This window comes from Cynoglossus semilaevis, chromosome 13 (genome assembly GCF_000523025.1).
Source record: "Cynoglossus semilaevis isolate Cse_v1.0 chromosome 13, Cse_v1.0, whole genome shotgun sequence".
Classification (NCBI taxonomy): Eukaryota; Metazoa; Chordata; class Actinopteri; order Pleuronectiformes; family Cynoglossidae; genus Cynoglossus; species Cynoglossus semilaevis.
Window position 1 is genome coordinate 10722669 of NC_024319.1, and position 23069 is coordinate 10745737.

Below are 23069 nucleotides of genomic sequence, written 5' to 3' on the forward strand. Positions count from 1 at the left end.
GATTTGGCAGACAGAAGGGAAAACGGGACTTTATATATATGTACATTTATATGTATATATACATACATATATACATACATACAGTATATGTATGTGTAAGTCAGTGTTTCCTAAAAATGTACTTTTCTGTGCGACCTTTCCGACCTTGCTTTTTCCAATTTATTTGAATTTGTTGTCAAGTTAGGTCAAGAAAATAAATATATTTTCTATATTTATCTGTTAAATGAAGGTTGATTTTAATTGTTGGAATTAGAAATGCATTTATATTCTAAAAGGACAGAGAATACAACGATATTTCTATTTTTCTAGCCATTATTTCTACCTGGCCGATGTCCGTTTATAAATAACAATGCTACAATTTTAATGCGGCACGTAACACGTCAAGGCTGTGAAGGTCGTCAGTCAGCTACGTCCTTCATCTCTGTTCAGAAGCTGTTTTTCCTTGATGTGAGGAATAAGCAGAGCATTTTATTATTGTAGTAATTGGCATATATGTGCATTGGGTTTGAATGTGTAGCCTGCCAACACAGGATTTTGAACAGATCTAAAGCTGTGCATCAAAACACACTGTCAGACCCAGACAACAACAACACTGACTTCCAGCTTCTACCCAGTAACTGTGTCGCACTCATTAGCCCTCCATGCAAGGCCATGTGCCTCCTCAGTTGCCCCGGGCCCAGCCTGGAGTAGTAGGCCATCTGCCCCGATTCTGATGATTTAATAATGGAAGTGTTGAAAATGTAGGTCTGCCTGTGTCATCAAAGCCCACGGTACATGCCTAATGGATGTGCCACTCTGACATGACTGGCCTTGACAGTTGTAGATATTCATTATGTATTATGGAGGATTGTAGTAGACGTTGTGGGTGACGCTGTAGCCCACTTAATAATGTCGTTTTCGGTTAGTGGGCTGACAAAGGCTCGTCCCGCCAACCTAAGGGTCAGTGCTGTTTTGCTGCCTCCTACAGCTGTTCTTCCAACATGAACATAGGTTTAAACAATGTGACGCTAATGGCTGTAGCGACATAAGTGACTGGCACCCAGGAGAAGAATTAAAGCCTGTGAGGTAGAGGTGAACGAAGGCCACAGCAGAAGTCATGCAGTCAGAACGCAGGGATAATGATGGATATATTGTTCTTCTTCTAAAGTATGGATGAATCTTCTATCTGTGATGGTTCTCCTTCCATACTGTTTAGGGAAGTTAATGGTCTTGTTCCGAGTTCAAATCATCAGTGAACATGTAGGAGTCGTCTCAGCTGTCTGTTCATCGTGTCGCATTCTGAAAGTTAGCATATGAAACGACCAGGGTTGTCCCCAGATACTACATTTTACAAACTGAAGTGAGTACTTTCATACGTATTTTCATTTTTGTACTTGCTGTTACTAAGTAGGTACTAAGTATGTTACTTATACTTAATCATGTTGGATCTTAAGGTAGTGTTGTATCCAGAGCATGTTTTTATTTGATGGCAACAGAAAGTGAGCAGAGCTTTAACACCAATGGGTCATTTAACAGGGTTTCCACATTAAACCCATTAGCGCTAATTCCTTCTTTCCACCAACAAAGAAACCTGAGGTGTTCGTAAATAAGTCTCATTTAAAAAAAAAAATGACTCAGTGAATCCAGCGCTACAGCGCCTCCTCTGATGTTATATTTAATTGTAACAGAACAAATGTTACAGTAGAATAATGAGACACTGAACGAAATAGGAGGACGAAAGAAAAACAAAAAAACATTTGCTGACCTGTGACCTGAGTCATTATGGAGTATCGGGTCGCTGGATTGGACAGGATGCTAATGCTCTCACCGCTGCATTCGTGGTTTATATCATCAGTGAACATGTAGGAGTAATTAGAGCTGCTCAGCAGTCTTTTTGTGATGTAATATTTTTACTGCATTTAAATTTGATTTTCCTCTTCATGTCTTAGATGCTCCGAGTGTGAAGGCAGAGAAGGACCCCGTGTTTGTGAACATAGGTGGAACTGCAGACCTCATATGTGTGGCTGATGCCAATCCCATTATTCCTGACATGTTCTCCTGGAATTGGCTGGTGAGAAATAAACACAATCACACAAATAATTTCTCTTTTATTTGTCTTTTTTTTTTTACTGTTATTTCATTTCTTTTCAGCATTTATCTCAGGTGCTGTTTCAATGCATAGACTCACTATATTTCATTCGGTCTAACTACCCATCCGCCCCACCTCTCCCTGCTTCACACTCACTCCAAATCCAGAAAAATAGCTTTGATTACCGCTGTGTGACCAAAGGGCACATTCGTCAATGTGATGTGGTCTCTATATCTACTGATACCTTCTCTGGTCTAACCTACCCTCTGGCAGTACTGTGTCTCTTGCTTTCAACCTGCACAGGCCCTCCATCTCTCCTTCCCTGTGGCTCTTTCCAGCCCTGGCATTATCCTTCTCTGTCACCAGACCTCATCCCTCCGTGCCCTTACTATCCTCATCCAAAGCCCTATTGGTTTCTGGCTCAGCTCTCCCTCATTGTCTACCTGCCCTGCTCTCAAACGGCGCTCAAACTCAGGCTCTCGCCTGCGAAGATGGAAGTGTGTTTGGAGGAATTGCGGCACTTTTTCTCTTATTCCCGCTCAATCTCTTCTCTGTAGGGAGAAGAAGAGGTGGATATGGGAGAGACGACACAGGATGATGAATCAGGCCTTCTGACCATCCATGATGTCACCCGGGCTCACGCTGGTGTGTACCAGTGCACGGCCAATAATGGTCTAGCACCCCCTGCCAGCGTGGATGTGCATCTGGTGGTGCAGTGTGAGTGTATTCATCCAGTGTCGGAGCAGAACCTGAAGGTTTTTATTATTCTTTCATCCATACGCCTGTACATGACGTGTACGTGAATAGTTGTTGTGTTGAACAGTCAAACCACAGCTCCACAAAGGGCCGCAGTGGAGGAAGGTCGCCAGCAGAGGGGACGGCACCACCACGGCTGAGGTGGTCTGTCAGGCAGAGGGTATTCCTCGCGTCGACTTCACTTGGGAGAAAAACGGCGTTCGCATGGACTTTGCAAACCCGAGGTCTGAGAGTGAAGTATTCTGGGAGATAATATTTCCTTGCACTCATGTTTGCTCACAGGTGCTGCAGTGAGCTGGTAATTCTCTCGCAAACACATTAGGTTCTGACATCATGTTATATATTATTTGGTACTTGCTGCTGTGAGTACTTTACACTTCACTATGCAAATACCTGTTTAATGCTTTTTTTTTTGATGAAGTTGGTTGAACTAGTGCAATCAGCAGGACATCACAGTTCAATCTGTGTGTGTGTTTGTGTGTGTGTGTACCCCCACTTCAGGTACGAGGAGCAAACAGTGAGGGAGGGGTCCTTCTACACCAGCACCGTTCGTGTCGTGAACGTTAGCGCAGCCCGTGACTACGCCGTCTTCAGCTGCACCGCGCGCAACGCCCTGGGGGACGATAAACTAGACGTCCAGCTCGTCAGCACAAGTATTTAAACATGTACATGCTGCTGTGTTTTACTGCACGTACTGTACGTACGTGAACATGTGGCCGCCTACGGAGACCCACAGGGACTCTAATGTAAATACGCGTTAGCCCTTTGTCACCATGTGGATAATAATTAGGGCCAAATCAGAGAGATAACACTTGTTAGGTTATTAGGTGAAAATGGAGAAATATATGGGGTTTAGTCCATAGACCGTGTATAAAAAACGGAATCAGCATTTTGTTGCAAAAACCTAGTCACAGAAGGAGGCTGAGTTTGATTTAACAAATTACATCAGCACGTTGTCATATTAGACCCCACTTCATTCTTCTGTTTAAATATTTTTCCTGCTAAACCAATAGAGTTTTTGACCAAGGTTAGCTGTCTGAGAAAGGCCACAGTCTGTTTGTCTGCATTTTTTATGCCTGCTACTGCCTGAAGGAAACATAACAACATACCATCTCATCAAAATGTGGGGCGTGCCACCCAGCAAGGCTAATTACTTATAATTTAATTTTTATTTTGCTCCTTTGGGAATTTGCACTTGTGATTGTGTTTCCTGTGTGTTATTTTGTAGTGTTTACAGTGTTTTTAAATCCACAGAAAACATTATATGAGAACGTATCAATATGGGAGAGGGGTCAATGGTAGTTTTATCCCCACAAGTGGGGCACAGGTGAAGTATTTTGGGAATTATTGCATTAATTAATCTTACACTTCTAAAAGTTTGTTAAGTCTACAAATTCTATTTTATTTTCAAATATTGAATGATTGTTTTTAATTATTTTATCTTATTTTCCTATTCAGGCCAGTGCAGCATTTTTAACTTCTAATTTCTAAATCACTTCCTGTCCAGGGTTGAACGAGGGAAGTGTGGAAATATGTGCAGAATTCTGTGAACTAGAGAGAGTTGTTGCTCCTAAGTGTCAGCCATTTATGAGACTTATTCCATTCCACTATCTCCACCTTATCACAGAGCCTATAGCAATATGTCATGTCTCCCTCAGATAACGCAGCAGTGATAAGCTTTTCACTCCCAGCTTTTCAGACTTCACATCCCTGGAGCCAGCAGTCAGCGCCTGCACCACCAACTTTATCAACATAATTATGCTCAAAGCAAAGGCCCGCATCCAACTTTAGGCACATTTAATGTTTACTATAAAAACTATAAAATGCAGTCCCGCACTGGCCGTGTTTTCCCTTGTCTTGTTTTCAGCACTGTGAATATTCATATTAAATCTGGCGCAGTGATAATAAATTTTATATGCTCCCTTATCATTTTCACACCCAAGAAAATGCTCGGAGCTTCTTTTTTTCTAAGTGTTTTTTTTTAATCCAAATAAGATTGACCCTTTAGCCCTGCAGTTATAAAGGGAGCTGATAGTGGAAATTATTCCCTCCACAAAGTGAGCTGGATTCACTGTGTCATATTGATGCTTGGCTATCTCTCCTCCACCTCTCCTGGTCCATCAGTCTGTCTCCACCCAAAACCTATTCTGGAATATCTCACCTTTAATACCTTGTGTGAAATAATTAATAGAAATGATTAATAATCCTTGGTCATTGATTCATTCATTGGTCAAACATGGACTCACTGGTGACTTTGTTTTTAGAGGGATTAGTTGTTAAGGTTCCGTTAATTCAGTGCTTCTCCAATAACACAGTTGGTAGCACATCAACCCGTGGGCCAAACGGACATGCACTTTTATTAACTTTTTGCAGATATTGTCCAAACACTTAATTTTTGATTCAGATATCAACCGATACCGATATATACCAGGTAATATTTATTTATTTATCTGTACAACCAACTGTATGAGTTGCTGGCACCAGCATTCTGCACACAATCCCCTGATTGTTCAAATAGATTAATTAAGTGAGCTGCAATGCTGCCATCTAGTGACTTTCACTTTCATATTCAGCCATTTATCCCCAAAACTATTTTTAGGGCACACATCATTTGACAAAACACAGGCATTGCGTTATCAGGTTTTCATTATCGGAGGAAAAAACAATGACGATTCTTACAGATATTACATAATCAGATACGATTCTTACAGATATTACATAATTAGATCGGCTGATATTATGGACATCCCTAATTATAAAATATGACGTAACTTGGTGTCATTTCAGTGGAGCTAGAAAATGACCAAAAAAAGTTTAAGAACCCCTGGGTTAATTGTTCAGGTGCAGTAGCAGTGTTCAGCTGCCAAGGCGCCCTCTTTTGGCCATAGATGATATGTAGTTTATTTTTGAAATAGAAGTTGCATTTGAATAGAAGTTGCATAACCAGCTAGACAACTAGAAAAAGGACGACTGACAGTCAGGAAAACATTTATATCAGTCGTATGGTGTAACATGAAGAAATGTGTGACATGGAGAAGCTGAAGCTCATTCTTTCTCCTCATCAGAGAAATTCTCTCTGTGCCGTTCACTTACAGCCTTCTACAGTAGATAATTTAAAGACATCCTTCCTGGTTGTGCTCTTCCTCTTCCTGCTCTTATCGAGGCTTTGCCGACAGAGGCAGCGAGGCCTTCAAGGTTCAGTAACGTTAGGAATTTCTGACCCATAGCTGCATCTGCTGTTTGACTTGGCAAAGTGAGGGTTGATGTGCTACCAACTGTGTTATTGGACTGGAGGCAGAAGGCGGAACAACAGACCAAAACACAATCACCAAACATAAACAGAGTTTGTTGGCTATAAATTATCACTGAGATTGTGCACTGCTGTTATCAATGAGGCCGGTGTTGCTGCGTTACCTGTCTGTTTACTCTCGGAGGGCACACTGTAGCTCTTTTTAATGTTTAATTCAATGTATTAATCTGCATGGCACGGTTTTATTTTAACTGCTCGGAGGTCGTCGTCACATCCACCTGCAAATAATGGTCGTTACGGTTACAGCTGGTAGATCTGACGTTGTTCTCTGATGAGAAAAGTTGTTAACTCAGAGTCCTGCACATAAATAGCTCGGACTGTAGCGTCAACCCGTGTGCTGGAGAAAATAAAGCAGTAAGTAGGAAATAATTCAGACCTCATTACATCCTCATGATCCAAAAAAAAAATACATGGGAAAAAATACATGTCCAATATTTGTTTCTTCTCTTTTCTTCCTACTATAAAGAGGGGAAGCAGTCCACATTAACAGCGTCATCTGCAGTGTTATAGCTGTAATCAGAGACACCAGACGAATCATCCAGAAGTTAACGTTGTTTGTCTCTGACTTTTTGTTTTATATTTCTCTGTCTTGGCCATAAGGTCGCCCTGATCCTCCGTCCTCCTTTCGTCGAGTCAGCATTAGCCATGACTCGATTACTCTGGAGTGGATCCCTGGTTTTGATGGAGGTCGGAGACAAAGATTTCGTATAAGGTGACGTATAAAGAAAATAACCAGTATCAGCTTCAGTATCATTTGTACATTTATCTTGTTTTATTAGTGCTAAATATCAAGGAGGTCTGGAGAAATATTTGTGTTTGAAGACCAGCAGCAGGAACCACAGCATTACATCCACTCTTTCTGTTCTGTTCTGTTTTTTTTTTTTGCATTCAGATGCACACTCTCTCTGCCTGCTGTTTGCGTATATTTTGTGATATTTAATGTTGTCTGTGAGCATCAGGGCCGTACTGTTGATATGAAACTATAATATGAAACGTCTGGACTTGGGATGTCTGCCAGCTTGATATCTAAAGTACTGTTGTAGTAATGAAAACTATAAATAGTACAACCATGTACTTTTCATTCCGGGATCCACTCGCTTTGTTGGACCCCTCCCTAATATAATATTGCAAAGATGGAATTGCTCTGCACTTAAAAAACAAATGTAAAGATTAGTTTATATACTGTTCTGTAGATACTGTATTATTTTATTTGATATTTGTTACACAGGGCAACAATCCAAACCAAGAAAATGGGTGTAGTTCATAACGACCTGTCATAAAGTTCTACTACTTCTTACTCCTCTTAGTTTCTTTCCTCTTCTCCTTCCACTCTGTTTTTCATCCTCTCCCTCTACTTCTTCTTCACCTGGTTGTTTTTCCTCTTTTTTCTTTTTTTTTTTCGCTCTTCATCCTCTTCTTCTACCCTGTTCACTCTCTGCTCTTCTGTTACACCAATCATATCTGTGTCCTCCTCAACTACATCCATAAATCTCCTGCCAGAGTCCATCTCCACTCTCCAGTAAATCCTCTCTCTCTCTCTCTCCTCAACCCACGTCCAAACCATCTAAACATCTCTTTATAATATATATATATATAATAATATATCTTTATAACTTTATCTCCACTCTGCTCCTCATAGCTGTCCCTCTGATCTGCTCATGTCTAATAATTACCCTTCATACAAGTGTAAATATTCTCAGTTCTGGCCAATTTCAATCTGTTTTTCTCCATTGATTTACCTAAAGAATAACCCGTTGTCTGACAGATACCGTTGGGATCAGTCTCTCAGTTTCCAGTACGTGGATGTCTTCCCTCCCGGTGCCACAATCTTCACTGTGACAGGACTGAAGCCCGTGACCACCTACAACTTCTCCGTCAACGCCCTCAATGTGATGGGGGAGAGCGAGTATGCTGACAACAATGCAGTACTGACCATCTCCACCAAGGGTCAGTTTTGAGTCACCTCTTCTTGACGCTGAGAAAAACGGTCTTCTTGATGCTGAGAAAATCATGGTTGGTTTTCTGACGTCAGAAAACCAACCATGATTAAAAGTGTTGGCGACTGTTAGACTTTTCATATCAGTGTTTGTTCTTCACAGAGAGGCCAGAGGAAACCCCAGGAGGCGAGGACCCGGTCCTAACCAGTGAGTCCTTAATCACAAATCCAAAAAAAGCTCTTAAGGCCAGTAAGAAATTGCTGTTTGCACAGCACAGCAGCGGGTGCTTCATTTAGCTAAATTATGCTAATGTATGCACCTCCGAGGCTTTTTGTGTTTGCTCTATCAGGGTAACCGTTGTCATGGTGCCCACCTTTTTTTTTTTTTACATTTTACACACACTGGGATTTAATCAATAAAGGCAATTGAAGGTGGTTTTGTGTTCGTCCGCCTCAGGTTTCATGTTCCAGAATGTTCTTATCGCTTCTATTGTTCTGCTCTGCATTGTTGTGTCCGGTGTTGTGTTTTAATCCAGGTGCGATAGGAGTTCCTTTTTATTTGATAGTAGTTTTGACGGCGGTGTTTGGCGCCCTGCTGCTGTCCAATTCTCTGGGCTGCTACTTTGGACGCAGGTGGAAAAAGAATAAAGTCCGGAAAGGTAACTGATTTTTTTTTTTTTTTTTGAACCACTGCTTTTCCGGCACCACCCGGTAGTTTTCAGATTCTCCGAGAAAATGTAAAAGCAATCACTCTGAGCCGTGATGCAAGTGTCGGCTCAGCCTCTCACTCTCTCATTTCTCCAGGTTCTTATTTCCATCCATTTATCCCGTCTCCTCTCTTCCCGCTCATTCCCTCAGCTCCTCCCCTCCCACCGCATTCATCTTTCAGCGCTGTCACTTCTCTGCTCTGTCCACATCCTTTGTCTGGTAATTAATTCTATCTCTCTTTTCCCTTCACTTGTTCTTTAGCCTAACTTTCAGCTTTGCTCCCTAAATGTGTTATTTTTCATTCTTTATGTCCCTCCGCCCCGTGCTACACACACACACACACACACACACACACACACCTATACCCTCACTCTCTGTCCTTTTTATTGCTCTGATCTATTTCAGTGCTTATGAGTGGATGCTCCTTCCTTCAAAAAGTAATTTCCTAACACCAGCCCTCCTTCCTGCAGTTTCTGTTCCTCCTGCAGGGGATGGAGAGAGTGTGGTGGGTGGAGGGAAGAACAAAGAGGAGGCGTAAGTTGTGGCCCAATAGTAAAAACAATAAACACACACACTTATATACACACACACACATACACACCAGGCAGGAGCTACTGACGCACACAGCCGTGTGGTGAGATTCCATTCATGCTGGTGACATCAAGCAGTTATCAAAGTGGTTTGAAAAAATAAAAACAATTACCAAAGCTTATTGTAGTGTGTATTCTGAATATAATGTGTAAAATGTCGACTTAATAAGTAATTAATGGTTAACTGTGTTAATGTCTTTGTGAATTTAATGATATAAATCGATATGTAATCATAAATGAATAGGTTGTAACACATGGGCAGAATGATGCAATATCTATGAATAATCTCACAAGGCTGAAATTTTAAACAGACTACAATAAAATAATAAATAAAAAAAAGACTTTGAGCAAAATGGGATTTTGGATTTGAACAAATGTAAGTTCAAAACAAACAAAAAAGAGATGTGAAACATACAATACATCTAACTGCTGTTACTTTGTCTTCCTGTTCAGCCCTGATGTCTAGGCATCAATAGTGATTCATCAGTAATGATTAATTACACACAGTGTACTCAAAAGTGATTAATTAATCACAATTTATAGTGATTAATTGCGATTAGTCCACAGCTACTCTATGACAGTCCTAATTATATATAAATAAATAGCCAGAATCTGAGTCTCTCTCTCCTCTCCCTGCAGGTCCAGTCTGTCCACTGTGGACACCACCAACACCTACAAGAGCAGAGAGATGGTCAACGCTGCAGCCCACCGCACCCTCCTCATCGAGTCTGGATCAGAGGCAGACAGCAACGTATACGAGAGCTACGCCGCGGTAAAAGTGGGAGAGGGAAGAGTGTGAAATGGAGGAGGAGGAGGAGTGAAATGAATTTTAAAAATGTATAGAAAATATTGAGTGAAGGGGAAGGAAGTGGGTACATGTCAGAGGAGGAAGTGGAATTTGACCACAACAAGTGAAATTGAAAGATAAACCAGGCACCCTTTAGCTGTTGAAACATGGATCAATACTTCACCATTAGTGTTCAAAATACACATTGATCGACGAGTAATATTTATTTTGTAAAAGGCCAACAATTGTTTTTAACCTTAAAAAAATCCAATAGCTTAGTAGAAGACACCAGAGTTGTCTTTGCTGTTGTCCAGGGACGCAACACATCCTGAAGTGAAGCAGAAAAAAAACCAAGCTTCATTTCTGCCTTAATTAAAAGTATTGCTGTGAATGAGGATAATTACCAACAACGCTGACTTGTCGTGTTATAAACGTATGCGTTGTCTGTTTTGACTTCAGCTGAGGCGGACGACGGTTGATCAACAATATAAATATTGTTCTCTGCACATAATTGTGTCTCATCTTTGCAGGAAGTTTATTTCCTACTTTTCTTTTTTAGTTCCAATTAAATCTGTTCACAGCCACAGTCTGTTCAAGCAGGGAGGAAGAAATATATCCCACATGTCTCCCATATGAATATACAAAGCAAAGCAAATAAGACGACATCTATCTGCGGGGTTGTATAAGTCTAGCATTAAGAAAACAAAAAAACAATTTGATTCAACAGATCCTTCCCTAATTAAATGCAAACATAGCTAAGCTGCAGTAAAACACCTGAAGTCGCTGTCGTCGCTTTCCTCAAGTTGTCTGAGAACAAAGCTGATCACATGATCTCTCTGCTCTTTCACTGATCACAGGAAAGTTCCCATTATTATTACCCCTCCGATGGCTACGCGGCGACGCTTGGCACGCACCCTGAGGAAATACGCAGGCACGGTGAGACACGAATAATACCTCGGAGTAATCGAGGCGACAGTGAACACCTCACGTCAGCCTTTAGCCAATCAGGAAATAGACCTTAATCGGATTCGGAAGTCAAGCAGCTTGAATTAATTAATCATATTTACAGTTTGTGTGTGTGTTTCTGTGTACTTTTCAAGATGTCCACCGACCCCCTGTGGGATCACACTTGTATGAAGACGTAAGACAGGGAGGTTTGTACCAGGATATCCTGGCTTCCTCTCCTTCTTCCCCTGTTCCCTTGTTTGACCACACAATGCCTCGGAACCAGTGGAGACCACCAACCTACAGTCAGGTCTGTAAACAAAAGGCCAGCCTATAATAAGAGCTCCTGTTTGTTGCATTTAAATGATCTGTCAATGTCAAAGCATTGTGTAATTCTGTGTGTGTGTGTGTGCGTGTGTGTGTGTTAGCAGGGTCCTGAAAGAGCGAGGGCTCTGCCAGATTCTGAACTTCCCTTTGAACTACGAGGAGAGTTGGTGTGAGACCGTGGTGTCGGAGCTGCCATAACTCACTGCTTGGTCAATAGGTGGTGTGCAGTGTGCATAGAACATGACAAATACAATGTTATTTATATCTACTCCACCACGGGATCTCAAAGTACAGTCGTCCCCCGCTGTATCGTGGTTCGACTGTCGTGCCCTCAGTGCATCGCATCGGTTTTTAATATTTTAAATGTTTTCTTGTATTGCTTTTTTTTTTTTGCTCCATCGCAGGTTTTTGCAGTATATGAAATTTTTTACATTTTCAATATTCTCATTATTTTTGTGATAAAATAAGGTTGCTCTAACCTAAGAAGAAAAAAACAGTTAAAAAATTTTGTAACATACATACAGGGTATTGTGAACCTGTACGTACGGGTAAACGAGATCTGTGAAAATTTCGTTACGTTTTTTGCCATATTTCACACCCTACAATGCCTCCTGAAGGGTTTGTAATTATATATATATATATACGTAAATAATATAATAACTACAGCGTCTCTACTTTGCAGTTTATTGCCTGTCACAGGTAGAGTTTCTATTGCTGTGTTTATTTTGGAATGATGTATAAAAACCGCATTGTTTTCTATATTGTGAACATCAAACACTGTATCTCTGTTCTCATGGGTCTGACTTGACCATTGGTAAACTCAAACCAGCTAAAAATAAAATCAAGTAAAAATAATGCAAGGGGAAAAAAAGTAGATGAAAAAAAAACCAGTATTTCAAAGCCTGTATCACGTCATGTAATTTGTTTTTCCTTCTCACTCCACGTCTTCCTCCCAGGACCACGTGTTGTTGTTTCACCTTTATCCTCTCCATTGAAGCCCGGTGCTGTTTACTAATCACTGACCACCTCCCTGCTTTGTCCCCCAGTTGTATACGGTGCCGTTAGGGGGCCGGAGAATGGACGGACACCAAACATTGTCCATTGTTGTTGTCACACCAGCGTCCAGCCACTGTAGCCGGTCCGTTCCCAAGTAGGTTCCTCACAGTGGCTTCATAGAAATCCCTGCAACAGGATTCCACTAAGAACATAATGTTGTCTTCAGAAGGTAAAACCTTATCACATGCCACATGTCCAATCCTGTTTCCTCACCACAGAGAAATGGTCTGTGACTCCAGAGCTGCTACACAACAAAGCTCTTTAGTTTTTTTACTCAAACTCTTCGCCCAAAGAGTTTGAAGAAACAGAAGAAGCTTTTTACATACCTTAAACACATACACATACATACTGTATACACCTCACATATACACAAGTTCTGCAATCCTCCAATCACAGGCCTGATCCTTTAACTGCTGGGTCACAGGTCACACTTTCTCACGATGAAACGAAAAGTCGGTATTTTAAAAATGCACGCTCTGAGTTGCCGTGGCTGGAATGATTCCATCTACAGTACAGTGGTTTTGGTGTCTGTTCTGTTGAGATCACAGAGTTGAGAGGAAGACCAGGCTACAGACATACAAGTGTTAAATTGTTATTTTTTGTTATTAAGTGTGGAAGTGATAAAAGTTTACCAGATTGCAAGTTTATTTAGTGATGACAGAACTGAACCATGATTATCCTGCGGCTCACCACCAACAACTGTAAAAACAAACTGACGCAGACTCAGAAAATTCAATTTTGTTTAGAGGCAGCAGGATTTATTTTAACCAAAAAAATGTCTTGACAATAATACGGTTGTTTTTCTGACAAGATATGACAAAAAATATATACTTTTCTAACTAAGGATTTATTCTTCAGTGGACTTTATTTCCACCTGCAATAGTGATGAGTGTCTTTTTGGAAAAAAAGAACTTTAACTGCAGGGAATATTACAACCCCACTTTGATTCACGGTGCAAAATGAAAAAAAAAATCTTTAACAGAACGACTCTATTGTTGAGGCAGAAAATAATAGTGAGTTTTACAAGTGGTGGAGATTTTTCACAGCGGTTTTCTACTGATCAACTACATCTTAAATACTGCTGCTGCTGCTGCTGCTGCTGCTGCTGCTGCTGCTGCTGCTGCTGCTGCTGGCGGCTCTGTCTTCTTAATAGAGGAGGGGATTTTAGTTTGTCAAAAAAACCCTTTGGTTGACCGTTTATTTCTACAACTTCCTCAGTGCGGCTCAACTTCCTCTTCTTCTTTGTGTTCACTTCTTGCTCCAGAGATGGTACAAACTGAGCCCTTCTTCATGTCATTACAGTTCTGACAGCTTCTATTTAACCCTGATATTTTTGCTCAGTTTTGTTATTGTTGTTGTTCACACATTTGTCTAACCTACAAAAATTCCCTCTCCTCATCGGGGGCCCGACCGCCTGCAGATAAATCTCAATGTGACGCAAGACTGCGTTCTCTCAATTAGGTTCACTATTCTCCATCATGAGCTGTCAAGGTATGTTTGTCTCATTACTGAGCAATTGTTTAAGGTCCTGTCGAGCTGACAGTCGCGTTCATACCACCGAGTGTTCGTGATGCATCATCGTCTCCGCTCAGGCAGCGGCAGTAATCTGCTCGACTCAGGCTTGATCACTCAATGCTGCCAGACAACTTCTATTTTTTCTCACATGCATCATGAATATTTTTTTTTCTATAATGTGTTCATCACAAGCTCAAGGAAGCTGAGACGAGCCGGCTGCCACCATGTCAATAAAAAAAGGTTGTTTTTCCTGTTTTATTATGAGTTGTGATCATTTAAAAAAAGTGATATTTTTATTTTACTCTCTCCCACTGGTGGGGAGCTACAGTATGTCAGTCGTTTTTAGTCGTTGCTCTTGTTGCTCTCTTTATTCAAACTTTTGTAGAATTTTTACATGTTTTTTTTTCCCTCTCAGGATTCATGTTTCTGGCTTTTCTCTGCTGCTGTGAGCAATCAGACCGACGCGTGCCCTTCAGTCGGTGGCAATAAATACAACACAGTTGATGAAAAACAACAAGAATGCAACAGATGTGAAAAGATGTGAGGAATTCATCTTTTTCTTTTTTAATGAATAGTACTTTAATCCATCACAGACAATTGCACGTATACGTACAAATACATATTTTATAAATACACATTTTTGCACCAATGTGTAATTAACTGAATATTTCCACCTCCCTGGTTTAGATCAACTGTACTTCAAGGCTGAGCTGTAAATATTTAGTCCTCTCCTCCTCTCTTCATCTCCTCATCTTCATCAGTCTCCTTCACTTCTTCTTTACTTCCTTCCTCTTCTTCTTTTCCTCCCCATTTCTATTCTTTCTTTTCTCCCTCCTGTTAGTCCAGTGTTAGTCGGTGCTGCTGAAAAAAACAGAAATTTTCATTTGAATTCAAGGGTATTTGAGCCTCTGTATCAGAGAGTACTCCATGTCAATGGGTTTGAAGAAAGTTAGTGAAGAAACATTCTTCATCAAAAAGGCTGTGATTCAAACACCCGTTCTCTTGTAGTGTCGCTTTGAGTGACGTTTTGAACAAATCAACAATGTGTCATTGTGTAATTGCAGTTTCTTTTTTTTTTTTCTTTCAGAAGTTCAGGCAGCTCCTCGTGCAAAGATGGCAGATGAACAGATTGTGTAAACATGGAAATCGACAGACAACGAGACTGGTTGACATACAGACAAAACACACAGGCGAGGAGCCGGTAGAGACGGCATACTGTAAAAACACCGAAATAAGGAGAGCAGACGAGCCGTCGTCCCGAGAGACAGCTCTGCTTCATACTGAGGGCCGGGGCAGAGAGGGAGAGTGAAGGAGTGCAAAGAAAGAGGAGGAGGAGGCCATGGTATGAGAAGGAGTGGGTGAGTAAAAGAGTGAAACGGTTGAAACGACTGGATGAGGAAGTAGTGATGAGTGCATGGGTGCGGTTAGTGAGCCGTTACTCCATCAGCCCTTCACAAGTCACAGTGTGATTGATGATGGTGATGATGAGACTGTGGGTCCAGCATCTGTGGAGCTCAGCACCTGGAAGGATGGATAGTAAGGTAGGCACAAGGGCCGGGGGGGGGGAGGGTGGAGGGGGTGACGGGGATGGGAGACTGAGTATCAGAGCACCCAGGGTTGTTTTGGTGCAGCAGACTAAAAGGAGATTGATGGAGGCTGACAGACAAATGGATGAACACACAGACGGACAGAGTGAGTGAGTGAGGGGACTTGATGTGACAAACAGGCGGGAGGGTCGGTTTCGGAGGGGATGGGGGACGGGGAGGCCGAGACGAGACGCCTTCACAGCCCTGGGGGAAACAGGCCTCGTCTTGACATATGCTCTGGAGTTAAATGTAGATTGGCAACAGCCAGCTAATCTGAGCTGTCACAGCTCGTGACGGCCACAGACACTCACCTGTCACGCTGTCCCAGGCCTGGGGACGAGCTGCCACCAGGATAGGTCAAAGATCGATTCATTTCCTGCTGGGCTGGATTTAAACAAGCCGCTGGAACAGACCTCCATCTGTTACCCCACCTGCCTTCACTGGGATCATTCAGTGCTGAGATGTTTTTGTTTTTGTTACTTGTTTTTGTGTGTGTGTGTGTGTGTGTATATGTGTGTGTTGTTTTTCAAGAGAGGGTCAGTGTGTTGTGAGGGGGAGGCAGAAGTGTGTTTTTCCACTGATTCAGATGATGCCACTCATGGATGCCACCTTTCCATTATGTTAAAAATATTTGTTTTGATGAATCCTTTAGTGCTACTGCTAATTGGTGACAGCAGCAAAGTTAAAACACAAAAACAAACAAAAAAAAAAGAACAGAATGAAGCTTGATCAATAGTGCCACATTCAGAAGACACACGTGTGGGTGGACGGCCAGGGTGCACATAAACACACTCTCTCTCCCACTCTCTCTCTCTCTCTCTCTCTCTCTAGCTAGCTCACCATGTTCGATCAATCATTTTTGACAAATGAAAACCAAAAAACTCTAGTTTTGATATGTGGCGTAAAGTTAGACGTTCGGAGTGAAGCGTGTGTGGGTGCCTCGGTGCTGGATGAGGAAGCAGAAGTGGCCACATGGCACTAACCTCAGCCACTGCATCTTCCTGTCTGGTGGATTTGCAGAGAACAGAATGTTCCTGAGTGAACACTGTCTTCCTCCAGTCGTTCAGAGGATCCTTAAATTTATCACTCACTGTACGACAGTTACTCACACCTCGGAAAAACACTTTTGGCAACGTTACAGCAGTGGAAAAGATGATTAACACGTTTTTGTTTTGTTTCTTTGTTGTTGTTTTTTCTCCCTGATTTTTAGCTAGCATGAAATTTAAAACTCAAAATGTGATGTCAAAAATAAGGACTGAGGAGGAAGATGTTGAACAATTTTCTACCAAAATTATTAATGTGTGTGTGTATATGTATGTTTATATGTGTGTTGTATGTATGCACAGTATATATGTATATATATTTATATGTGTATATTTGTGTTTGCATGTGTATATGTCTAAATGTATGTGTGTTGTATGTATGTATATACAGTGCATGCAGTCTGTATATGTAGATATATATTTATATATGTGTAGATACAGTATGTATGTATAACATGTATTTGGCAACAGTATTTTTTAAACAGTTTAGTTACAGTTTATGAACATGTCTTGTTTGGAGGCTGTATCTAATGGCAGCCAATCTTATAAACCATTAGTCAGGGGAAATGTTGTTTTTAGTTCAGTGACTCAATCTTATAAACCATTAGTCAGGGGAAATTTTAGTTCAGTGACTCGTCGTTTTTCCATACAGTTCAAAAACCTAATTACAAATAATTTCATCTTTCAGGGCGAAGTTGCCAGATATTTTTTGTTTCTTCCACGTTCTAAAGCGATTTATTTCACAGATGTCAAATCAAAAAGTTGACTAATGTTTGCTGCCTGTGTCGTCTCTGTCCCAGAATAAAATATGTATGTATTTATATATTTGAGAGATTTCTTTAGAGGCTAAATTAGGCTAAAAATGTATTGTGAATATCTGTGATTTAACACCTCAAATTTCCTCTCCTTCACTCTGTTTCTTCTCTTTGCTTTCAGGTGTTTTCAGCTTCCCTGACCTTTCTCCTGGTCATCCTGTTGAAGGGTAAGCATTTCATGGATCAACCACAAATTATGAATCAATACTGTAGTACAGTCACATCATTACTGATAATTACAGCGGCCTACTGTACAAACTTGTCTGTCAAATAAATTCAGTTTCACCTGAATATAAAAATACTGACTTTATTAAATAGTAGAAAAATAGATCATTTACAATCACCCAGCTTGGTTTTCAGATCAGTGCATAGTACAAACATAGTGATGCTGTTACATACCTGCAGGAGAAACAGATTGGGAAACGGTTTTAATAACTGCTGTGGATGGAAGTTGTGTTTTCATCCAGATGGTTTGGAGAAATTTTGGGGGGAAAAACAACAGCAACAGAATATAGTTTTTAATCAGCCTGCTGGTGTTTTTATCCATTTACTGTGTGTAAATCTTTTTAAAAATCCAGTGTCTGTAACAGTAGCTGTAATGTTTCTATAGACGTCAGTGGTCCAGCCATTCATACATCTTGCTTTTTGTCTCTCTCTCGCTCTCTCTCTCTCTCTGGTGCGACATCATCTTATGTCTTCGCTGCATGTAATTCCCTCATTATTGTTCACCGGGGCCACGGGGCTGACAAGAGCCTTTTCTCTGTAAGACCACTGTGAATCTAACTTCACTGCAGCTCAATAGATGGTCGAAGGTTGTTGAGTCAATAGAAATATTTCTGCAAAATGCTATATCATTTGTAAAGACTGTAATTGTGGAAGAATTCAACATGTCTTTACCAAAAGAGTTATTTTTTTCTATACATCGACTCACTGAAGTGGCAACTTAGACATATTTAATGTGAGGAAAAATGTGATTCAGACCTTCAGCTCCATAAAGTACTTTTGAAAGTAGCCTGGTCAGGACTGTCACAGCAGACGATAAAATAACTTGATTTCCAGTTCCCAGCAAAACCCAAGGTGGTTTCAGTCAGACCGCCTGCTGAATAAGTTTATATTTGACATTTAGAGAGTTATTTCCCCGAGCAAGCCACGGAAAACAGTAAACCATACATCACAGGCTGAGTCACACTGTGCCTTATTAGTAAATTGATCATCGTATGTAAAATAGGAAGAGGTTTTTTGTGGAAGGCTTTAGGTTTAACAGTCATATTTATACATGGAAAAAAACTGTATGACTGATAAAGTTATTGATTCGTTTCTTTCATTAAAACCCACCACAGGGCAAAATGTACGAAATGTATTTCAATTTTTTGAAATGAATGTGACTCAGCACAGTTGGTAAAGAGGTCTTTCAACATGGTCGCCATGGTATCAATGATGAGGAAATACAAGAAATTTTCGGAACAGATTTTTGGAATTTAAATCCACCGCGGCAGCCTTAAGAAGGCAGCGGTCTCGTGAAGTGGGGCATTAATTGAAAGGTGCTGAGTGAGCAAACAGACAAAGGCTTCTCTGTCCCCACGGTTCAATCAACAAACCACCTCTGTTGTAGCCGGAGGAATTATGAGAGCCACATCTTTGTAAGTGATGCTGCACCTCCCCCTCTCCCTCCCCCTGCACCCCACACTCGCAGCAGCATTACTGGGACGTACATACAAATCTGCAGGCCTGGCCTTCCTGCATTCTCCAGTTTGGCCTCTGTCCTTAATCACATCGCAGCATTGTTTGAGCTAATCACACGGACAAACAACGCCCCGCTTTGTTCCTCGTGTGCTGTGTACAGTCTCCAGGCCTTGTTGGGAAGCTTCACATGACTTGTAGTTTTGATGATAAAATGTGACTTTTTGTCCCCCACCCCTCCCACAGTTTCAGCAGCTCAGCCTCTCACCATCAGGGATCCAAGGGAGACTGTGAGCAGCGACATGGGAATTTATGAAACACGTCCCACTCCTCTGGTTCTCTCTGGTACTGTACTACTGGCTACTTTATGAGATTTCAAACATTGTTTCATTCACTGTTTGATTTGGTACAGCATCTATCTATCTATCTATCTAATATTCATCTGGGTAGCTAGCTTACTGGCTAGCTGTCTCTATTGCTTGCTTGCTACTCCAGCTAGCTATCTTTTTATCTAGCTAACTAGCTACCAAAAAGCTACAGTTGGACATAGTTGTATTTCTAATATGATTTCTAATAGAATTTTTATTTTCAAAAGTAAACTTAAAGTAAATGTTGAAGCGTCTCCAACAGCTTTAACATTTGTTTACATTATTTTTGTCAATTAATAATCTTTGTTCTGCTTTTATTTTGACAGGTTTTTCAACCCTAGAAAATTGTACATTTTGAAATTTGAGCAAACACTAAGTTTGCCAATAAACTAAGTAGGAACCTTTTTTCAAGGAACATATTTTGGTCCTTTAACAAGACAGAGAAGCAGGTGTAAACGATGGTGAAACATTCCATTGTCATTAATAAGCTGGGGGTTTTAATCTTGTTGTATGCAGTACAACTTAAATATCTTTTGGTTGCACAGGAAGTGACGATATAAGCAGAAGCACCAGAGATGTTTCTTCTACTCAGGAAACTCTACAGGCTAAACTAACCACAAACCAGCAGAATAGCACCAGCAACCCAGTGAAAGTCAACATCACCTCATCAGCAGGTACTCTTACTGTTAATGTTAATGTTACATGGTCCACACTCTGTCATCACCAACGTTAAACCAGCCTGTCTCTCTGTGATCTGTCTGTCTTCAGCTCCTAAAGGCAGCACAGCCAGACCACAGACACAGTCACCCGCTCCAGGTACAGTACATGTCTCACTTGTCACCACCCAGTTGGTGGAGCCATTGAGTCTGTCTGGTGAAAGCCCTGTGTTTTCCCACAGTCTAAATTTCCTAACAGCATTTTCAGAAGCGCAGAAAAAGCCTTTGCTCAAAGAACGTAGAAAGCTTTAAAACTAATTATGAAGTAATTAGAAAAAATCTTCCACTCCCTGTCTACGCTGAGATATGAGGATGAGGCGGTCTGCTGTACTTCCCAGCCCGGGGAGGCAGAGTCGACGAGACAGAGAACGCCCTGATACGCCTTGAAAAGTGTTGAGCTAAATCCTCTCAGAGAAACTTCACAGATTCAATTAAAACGGAGTTAAACATTTCTAGGAGTTATATGTGGACACGTATGACAAACGTATGAAAAAAGACTGTATTTGTACAATTTACTATTGTAAAAGGTATTTTTAATGTGGAAAATGTTCGTGTAATGTTTGTGTAAAAAAATCTGTTTTTTTTTGTTTGTTTTCTTTTGTTTTTCAGCTTCCACAACGACCAAAATCAAAACCACAACCGTCAAAAAAAAGACCCCTGCTGTCGTCGTCTGGGGTAATACTTCTCTCCTCCTGTTAAATGTTGGAGTATAAGTGCTATCTTCAGGCAGACTGACACTATCTTAGTTTCTCCACCCCTCAACAACTCTTGGCAGAGGGGTAAAACAAACTACCTTACTCCCTGTTTTGCCACTAGATTAATGCTCATTCTACCCTGTGTAAGAAGAGATAAGATGTTGTGTCTTTATGCAGTGGTGGCAAACTGAAGATAGTGTTTCAACTCCAGTCTGTCTGACTGTTGTTCCCTGGACGTCCGTTGTACAGATTAAATCCACTACTTTTTGTTTCTTACAGATAAGAAGTGGGACCAGGGCTTCCAGTATGGTAAGAAGCTGCTCTTTATACGGTCGGAGCATCAACTTTTTATATGTTATGATATGGTTCGCATTTTATTGCTTAATTTATCACATATCTGGCAACCTCAGCATCGACAAAGTGTTACAACTTTGGCAAAAAAGTAAACAATTAAAGGTTTTCTGTTCTGTTTATGTATTTCATTGAAAACAGAATATCAATGAGCTGCACCCAGTGGTCAGACAGTGAACTTCAACACCTTCATTATGTTAATTAATTTGTGAAAATATTCCACCTTAAAATAATAATGTCTTTTAACATGGGCAGAACCAGGCACAACGCATATCCCATAATTCCACTGGTCATCTACTTGTCATGCTCTCATTCACAGATTGTGTTTACACACACTGCAGGACACCGCGCACACACTAGTTTCATCAAAACAGTTCCATCCATCCAACCACGATCAGTCAGATTAATCAGATTAATCAGATTAATCACAATGAATCCAAAATCATTATGACAGTCCAGGCGATCAGTCAGATTAAGAAAAAAAAAAAGATTGAAAAAAAAAAAGACTTTGGAAGAAATATCTCCAATTCTAACCCAGGAAGTTGTCTGTTCTGTTATTTATGTCTTATATTGACTTTTTCTGAGCTTTAAATATAATAAGCAAGTTTCTCATCTTTGAGGTTTGATGTCCTTAAGACATGTAGTTTTCAACCTTGGAAAGCAACTGAAATATTTCCAGATTTTTTTAAATTCTGATTCCAAATTACTCATGAATGCCTGTCGCCATGTGTCGTACTGTACTTAATAAAAGGATAAGGTCAGAGCACAAAGGAAACCATCCAACATTCAATGCTGTATCTCCTTGTTCTAATCTGTACGTGTACGGTATGCGTTGGTGTTGGGGCCTCAGGAAGTACTCAGTACTTGTCTTTATTACATGCTGTGTCCCTGTGATTGAATGTTGTGACAGTGTAGTCTTGTGTTCCAGATTACAGCACCTTGCGCAAGGCTGGACTGTCTATAGCAGCCATACTCTTCATCATGGGCATAATGGTCATTGGCTGTAGGTGTCACACGTGAATCCACATTCGGAACTGTTTCGTCCCTTGTAAAGAGTTTGTGTGGTAATCAGCTGCCTTTCTTTGGTCTCAGGTGGAAAGGTCTGCCAGCTGCCCAAGTGTCGCAGGCGGTCGTCAAAGTAAGTATTTCTGCTCTTCATTTGAATGAGAAACCCCATCGTGATGTTGCCTTTTTGTGAGGGTATTATGCTTTTGGAAAACTGCAGTTCAATGTATTAAGTAGTGTATATCAGAGGGTACTGGATGATGTATGGTAACAATCAGTCATTTCAGATATCCAGTAGCTCAGCAGACTGCTGACTAAAAGCTCTGGGATGATTAATAGACTGAGAACATGATGGAGCCGTTTGTTCAGAACCTCTGAAAGAACTGAAAATCACATGACCTGCTCTCACTGCTCCGCTCCGTTCTCATCTGAGAACTGACTCCTTCGACGTTTTCCCGTTCGTCTACCAGGTCGTACCGAGTGGTCCAGGGATGACGAGGCGCGTCTTTGGTGACTCGAGGACAGAGCGTGTCAGGAGTCCGTCGGTGGAAAAACACTCGAAACCCAACTTAGCAACGTGTGTGCACATGTGAACTGACTGTGCTGCTTAATAACAGTGTCACGCACATGAGTCACGCAGGCCAGTGGAAAACAGTAACAACAGCGGTCGTTTCCTCACTCCGCAGCTGTGTGTGCTTCAATGTGTGGAAACAACGAGTGAGGAGCTGATTTATTATCTTAATCACGCCTTCAGCTGCAAAGTTGGCTGCCGCCTAATGACCTCTGTACCTTACACCTGATAGCAACGCTCT

The 23069-nt window shown here is 41.0% G+C and overlaps 2 protein-coding genes across 24 annotated transcripts in view; both read left to right on the forward strand.

Annotated features, from left to right (window-relative positions):
- The window catches only part of nphs1 (NPHS1 adhesion molecule, nephrin), a 147739-nt gene extending 133236 nt beyond the window's left edge, over positions 1-14503 (forward strand). For 18 of the 23 annotated variants that reach the window (XM_025061824.1, XM_025061821.1, XM_025061822.1 and 15 more), the window contains 14 exons: positions 1929-2050; positions 2626-2785; positions 2892-3048; positions 3326-3477; positions 6735-6846; positions 7900-8081; positions 8234-8278; positions 8607-8729; positions 9249-9312; positions 10008-10140; positions 11013-11091; positions 11256-11410; positions 11529-14238; positions 14414-14503. In XM_025061824.1, the coding sequence (XP_024917592.1) occupies positions 1929-2050; positions 2626-2785; positions 2892-3048; positions 3326-3477; positions 6735-6846; positions 7900-8081; positions 8234-8278; positions 8607-8729; positions 9249-9312; positions 10008-10140; positions 11013-11091; positions 11256-11410; positions 11529-11600 (1556 nt within the window). In that variant the 3' untranslated portion in view covers positions 11601-14238; positions 14414-14503. Of the gene's footprint in view, positions 1-1928; positions 2051-2625; positions 2786-2891; positions 3049-3325; positions 3478-6734; positions 6847-7899; positions 8082-8233; positions 8279-8606; positions 8730-9183; positions 9315-10007; positions 10141-11012; positions 11092-11255; positions 11411-11528; positions 14239-14413 lie in introns of those variants that run through there. The other 5 variants (XM_025061818.1, XM_025061837.1, XM_025061839.1 and 2 more) reach the window with 5 other exon arrangements.
- Positions 14504-15242: 739 nt separating this feature from the next.
- fxyd5 (FXYD domain containing ion transport regulator 5) lies at positions 15243-22721 on the forward strand. Its single transcript, XM_025061854.1, has 10 exons — positions 15243-15356; positions 17564-17609; positions 19369-19467; positions 20036-20164; positions 20259-20306; positions 20816-20881; positions 21181-21210; positions 22181-22255; positions 22345-22390; positions 22545-22721. Exons 3-10 carry the CDS (start codon positions 19425-19427, stop codon positions 22573-22575), a joined length of 468 nt encoding a protein of 155 aa, XP_024917622.1. The 5' UTR covers positions 15243-15356; positions 17564-17609; positions 19369-19424; the 3' UTR covers positions 22576-22721.
- The last annotated feature ends 348 nt before the right edge of the window (positions 22722-23069 follow it).